The sequence below is a fragment of the Triticum dicoccoides genome, chromosome 3B (genome assembly GCF_002162155.2).
Source record: "Triticum dicoccoides isolate Atlit2015 ecotype Zavitan chromosome 3B, WEW_v2.0, whole genome shotgun sequence".
Classification (NCBI taxonomy): domain Eukaryota; kingdom Viridiplantae; phylum Streptophyta; class Magnoliopsida; order Poales; family Poaceae; genus Triticum; species Triticum dicoccoides.
In genome coordinates this window covers 173591261-173597323 of record NC_041385.1, presented here as the reverse complement: position 1 = coordinate 173597323, position 6063 = coordinate 173591261, and the positions used below count along the sequence as shown (strand labels likewise).

Genomic DNA, 6063 nt, shown 5'->3' with positions numbered 1-6063 from the left:
ATACGTGCCTATGCATGAAGAGCAATATATCGTGCAATTCACATAATCCACACTCCGTCCGGGTGCATGCACTGAAATTCCTGTCAAGATCCCACCACGACTATTGTCGATTGCATTATTGCATCTGCACATTTCGCCGCGCGTCCACCGGATTTTTGCCGCCAGCCTATCATGCACCGTTCCGAGATATTTATGGAGAGATCTCGGCGAGCTTCCTTCTCACCCGGTCACCCCCACACCAGAGAAGCACTGCAGCTCACGAGCTCCACGGTAACTCACCATGGCGACGTCTCCTTCCCCTAAGAAGGTACTACTATACTCTCCACCAGTCCATACGGTCACCGCCTCTATAGCACAGACTGCTAAGGCGTGGAGGAGATCCACTGCCCGGCGCAGCTTGACTGACCTCTCTAGCTACGTTGCGCGACAAGCAGGTGCTGCTGCCGATCGTCGCTGGCACAGAGCCGATTGAGGCGTCCATCCCCATCGACTTCCTCCGCCGCGCCGGCGCCGATGTCACCGTCGCTTCCGCAGGCGACGCCCTTCTCGTCGAAATCATGTACGGCGTCAAAATAATGGCCGACGAGCTCCTGGCTGACAGCGCCGCCGCTTCCTACGACCTCATCGTCCTCCCCGTACGCATGCAGCATATACTACTCCATACTCCCTCCATTTCTATTTAATCTGCATATTAACTTTGCAATAATCCTACACTTACGGACAGGTTACAAAAGTTTTACGAAACATTTCAACTAATAACCCGCCCAATTTCACTGGGTGGGCTTGTCTGTTTCCTAATATCTAATCCTAGTCACTCATGATTAATACTTTGTAGGTCTAGCATTACTTTTAACTTCGTCTTAAATCAAACTTTGTAAACTTTTTCTACTTTACAGAAAGATTATTAACATACACAGTGCCAAATCGATATCATCAGATTCATCATCAAAATGCTTTTACATAATATATACTCCAGCGCTCTTATATCTCTTTACAGAGGAAGTATTTGTTATATTGTACTTCCTCTGTCTTATAATGTAAGACGTTTTTTCACACTAGTAGTGTGAAAAAACGTCTTACATTATGGGACAGAGGGAGTAAATGCTTATATTGTTTTCCTATAAATTTGGTCAACCTTGGAAAGATTGACTTAAAAAAAAGCTAATATGCAAACAATTAGGAGGGACCTTGGCATACCCGATACTGACCTTTTTGGTCTACCTTCCGACGAGTCTCATGCTCTGGGCTCGTATTGCCGTGCAGGGGTCTCAATTGTCGCGAATGATGCAGGGTGGCGTTCCTGGCGCTGCAAATCTTGGTGCTTGTGCGACGTTGGAGGGCATGGTGAGGAAGCACGTGGAGAAGGGAAGACTCTACGCCGCCATATGCGCTGCACCGCCGCTGGCGTTGGCGTCCTGGTGTCTACTCGACGGACACAAGGTAATGCTTGGGGTATATGCATTTTTCTTGACTCTTTACTCTTTACTGGTAAGGTGGGGTGATCCGGATATTTAGAGCATGTACAGCCGTGGTCACCTAATTTGAACCCTATACGCTTGGGGACGCGTCCGCCGAAGGTGGCAAGATGGACCTCATTTCTTATGTTTCACAGCCGCATCCCTCGTATGTCTTACCTCAAATTCATAAAAATTCATGCAAACAATGTTTCTACGTACTTGAACATAGAACATAGCAATCCAGCATAGATAACATAGTCTGATACTCTGATACAAAAGATATCATCCGAGTTCATCACTTATACTAAAACTCAACTACAACCGGGAGGGGGAGGGGATTTCATCACTTCCTCCATGTCGGACACTTCCCCATGGAGTCTCGACGGCGACTCGGCGTAGGTGTCAGCTGCTCCAGGCACGTCGTCGTCGTCGTCGTCGCTGTCTGAAGCGGAGGAGGACGAGATGATGATGCCCACCATGCGACGGGCATCACGGTACCGCTCCTCCTGGAGCCGTGCGGCTGTCGCCCGCTGCCTCGCCAACCGCTCCGACTCTTCCAGCGCCACGTGGAGCGCCTTCACATCTTTGAGGCGACGACAGCAGGTGTCCATCTCCGCGGACGTGTACGAGCGGCGGATGGCGATGCGGAGGTCCTCGTCGTCGTCGCTGGCCGGGAGAAGTGGCTGTGGCGTGGATCTGCTCGATCCTCCCTTGCATCCGCGGCTGTTAGTCGCCTCTTGCGCCCGCTTCTTTGCGAGCCTATATGCGCGGCCCATGAACTCTGGCTGCGGTTCCGCCGACAACAGCAACCAGCGACGCCCCGAAGGGGCAGGTGCGGGCGACACTGGGTGCCGCCTGGTAGGGGCCGGCAGGGACCGCGTCGGATGAGCGCGGAGCGCCGCGAAGCTACTGCTGCCCACCCGACCAGTCGCCGACGCCCCGGAAGAGGAGCTGCCGCCCCGATCTAGCGGCGACCGGCGGAGGGCAATGCGGAGCGCTAGCTCTCCTCATCGGGCGCCGACGAGCCATGGGAATCCCCAACGACGTTGAGCCACTCCAGTAGGTCGGTTTCACTGTCGGAAATGGCGGGCGGGGGAAGATGAAGTGGATTTAGGGGAGAAGTGAAGAGGTCGAGTGAGTACAGACTGAGTTTGACTAGGGTTTGTTCGTCGGTCATCGTATATCTGTGGGGGTTGGAGTGGGGTCGTTACGGGCCACAGTGGACAAGTGCCGACGTGGCGGACGTGCCCGGGCACGCCCGGACGCCTCCATATCCGTCGCATATTTGAGCTAGATATAAAGGATGCCAGTTAGCCCGGGCTTTTAAGGCCCGTTTGAGGCGTCCGTCTGGGCGAAAATTTCACGACCGGACAGTGACCGAGCGGCCCGTCCGAATGTATGAGGAGGTTTTGATTCGCCCGGCTATAGATGCTCTCATACACTACATTTATTTATACATTGTTATTTGGTATATTGTTGAGTGTTGTTATGCATATTTAGTTTTTTTAGGGTGCTAAGACTTTCACACTTTGCCTCATCATAAGTTCGATAAGTTTGAGTGGGTTAGTCTCCTGGTTGGCTCCCGCCATACTTGTGGCACGATTTTATTTTCTTTCAATCTAAGTCATGTGTGTCATTGCCTCGTAGTTTGACAAGATTATCTCAAGTGTGACAAAGTGTGACGCTAAGAGTATCTACAGCCGGCCGCCCTATATCCATCTCATACGTCTGGTAGGCCGTCCAGTCACTGACCGGTCATAAAATACCGATCCAACCAAAGCTCTCGAACGGGCCTCAAACACCCAGACTAACTAGCACCCCTCATATCCATCCAAATGTAGGACGGATATGAGGCGGCCCGGGCACGCCCGGGCGCGTCCGCCAGACAAGCCCGGCCCACGACCGACCCCACAGATGTCCCACAAAAAACCCCGTCGGGCTCATCGTTCCGAAACCCTAGCTCACTCGCTCTCCTCTCTCGCTCCGTCCTCTCCTCTCCCCGCACCGATTCCGATCGAATCCGACAGCCGCTCTGACGACGAGATGGATCCAGAGTATGAGCTTAATCTCCGCATTGCCTTGGAGCGGCCCAAGGTGGAGACCGGGGGCAGCTCCGGATCTGCATCCTCGCCGCAGCACAGCTTTCCCGTCGGCGCTAGCCCCTCCCGGCCTGGGGGCAGCTCCGACAGACGGCCTATGCAATCTGCGCTTCCCCTATGCCGTTCCCTGGCCCCGCCGGCTTCCACTCCCCCTCGTGGGCAGTGGAGGGTGCTTCTGCCCGCCCGGACGCGCATGCCGGAGTCGGAGGTGCGCGCCGCCCACCGCGAGAGGCAGCGGGCAAGGGAGAGGGGCACTGCGGAGAGCTCTGTCCGTCGCCGCCATCCGGCGGAGCCCGACGAGGATGAGCGGCTCCTCGCGTGGGTCTATCGCCGGTCGCTTACGACAGCGGAGATGGACGCTCGGCGGCTCCGCCGGAAGAATGCGAAGGCTCTCCGACTTGATATCGAACAGTCCGAGCAGGAGGTGAAGGAGAAGGTGGTGGAGGCGGCTCGGCTGGCCAAGCTCAGGTGCTAGCAGGACCGAGCCGTCCAGCGCCTCAAGGGCCTCGTCACCATCTCCTCCTCCTCGTCCGAAGATGACGGCTCCTCGTCCGACGAATCAGATGATCCTCCACTAGCCGCCAACGGCTACAGCTATGCCAGCGACCAGAAGGGGAAAGGGTCAGCCCGGAAGTGGTGAAGTTCAATTTCATCTCAAGTTTTAGATGTAGTATAAAGTTGTTCGTCGTTTATGTGAACTTTGGTGGACCTATGAACAGCCGTTCATGATCTTTTGGTGTTTTATGATGTCCTATGTCTGACTCTATGTCCGGTCAGTTGGTTTACGTAGTTTGATCAATGTTGCATGGTTTAGTATGGATATAGGGGTTTGGATATGAGATACACGGATGTGGACGATGCGATTTAAGGGTTGCCCGGCCAGCCGCGGACGTGTCCGGGAGTGTTTGAGGGGCCGGATTTACCAAGTCCAGTTGTAGATGCTCTAACTTCGCTACCCTAACCTTAGCCGTGAATGAAACAAAAGTGTGGCATATGTTGGCAAACTTAGTAAATGAATTAGACAGACCTTCCACTCGACATATACTTGGTTTGATTTGCCGCTCCATCATTATATTTTAGTAAAAAGAATACATAGTATGAGTGCTAAGTAGTTTTTTCCTTAAAAGACTAGGAGGGGCCTTGGCATATTGATTGCGGAATTGTTACAACACCACAAAAAACAAAACAAAAAATAAAAATTACGATTACAATTAAGCCTTTCCTCTTTGCAAACAAGATCCCAAAGATACAACGAATAACAAATCCAGTGCTTATGCCAACAACAATCTCACTGGAGACAAGCATCCCATCATCTTTGATGAAATCCCTGTCGACAATGGGGCACAAAGAAGAGCCCTCCCACTGACACCAGATGTTTCTGTTAGGATGATCTTTGGTTCCGATGACGTGTCTAAGTCATGATCAAACGAGGACGATGAATCAACAAGAAAACTTGTAATCCCCACAAAGCACCAGATCTAAGCGGCCTTAGCATGGATCCATGTCGTCTCTCCTTATATCCCTATGATGGTGAAGAAAGAGGAGAGATGTAATCATGTTTGATCGATCTAATGGTTTACCAAGCTTATTTAAAGGAGCTATTGCAAGATCCAGCTCCCGCCTCCCCCATCTACGATTGGCGTTGACTAGAAGAAGGACCAGACCGCCTATCGATGTTGTCCGCATGCATCAAAGAGCAGCTCCAATGTAGTATGAAGCCATACGCCAAGAGGGTAAAACCTAACCTAGACCTAAGCCTACTATCTGTAACAACGACTCATCCACCTCTCCCATCTCCACTCCAGCAAGCGGTGCCGCTAGAGGAGCACTGGTGACAGGCCGGGGAACTCTAGGCAACTCTCAAGTACATGATGAGAGAGAAAAGGAAGGGGAAATGAGAGCTATGTGTGTTAGAAAGTTGGCAATGATATTTGTGTGTAAGAATAGAAAAGTGAAAGGTATGTGGCACACCATGTAAAACCATAGTCTCATACTAATAGGTAGATTTATAGAATACATTTTTGTTGTACTTTACGATGTGTTTGCTTCACAATTAATCAAATTACATAATGTTTGACCATGTTTGTTTTACTTACGATTCAATTGAAAAACATGGAATCAGTTCTTGATCCAATAAAGCTTGATTCGGATTGTTGAGTATATTGTGTATGTGTATATGTGTGTGTAGGGCCCACCTCATGTTTCCTTGTATAGTTGAGGTTGTGGCCCACCTCTGTACTTATATATGCGTGCCTGGTGCACCGATCAATACATCGCGATTGCACAACCCATAACTTGTCTCTCTACATGGTATCTATCGCAGCAAGATCCTAACCCTAGCCGCCGCCGCCGCCGCCGCGCCTCCGCGCTGCCGCCGCCGCCGCCGTCACCAGCCGCCGCCGCCGCCGCCCTCCCCTCGGCCGCCGCCGTCGCCCTGGTAACCGCCGCCATCACCCACCCGCCCCGCTCGCCGCCGCCGCCCTCCCCTCGGCCGCCGCCGCCGCCCT

The 6063-nt window shown here is 52.2% G+C and overlaps 1 protein-coding gene across 2 annotated transcripts in view; it reads left to right on the top strand.

Annotated features, from left to right (window-relative positions):
• Positions 1 to 165: 165 nt before the first annotated feature.
• Positions 166 to 6063, top strand: part of LOC119275396 (protein DJ-1 homolog B-like) — a 13626-nt gene continuing 7728 nt past the window's right edge. Inside the window, exons 1-3 of one of the 2 annotated variants that reach the window (XM_037556216.1) lie at positions 166 to 307; positions 435 to 635; positions 1264 to 1440. In XM_037556216.1, coding sequence (XP_037412113.1) covers positions 281 to 307; positions 435 to 635; positions 1264 to 1440 — 405 coding nt within the window. In that variant the 5' untranslated portion in view covers positions 166 to 280. The remainder of the gene's footprint in view (positions 308 to 434; positions 636 to 1263; positions 1441 to 6063) is intronic. The other variant, XM_037556217.1, reaches the window with a different exon arrangement.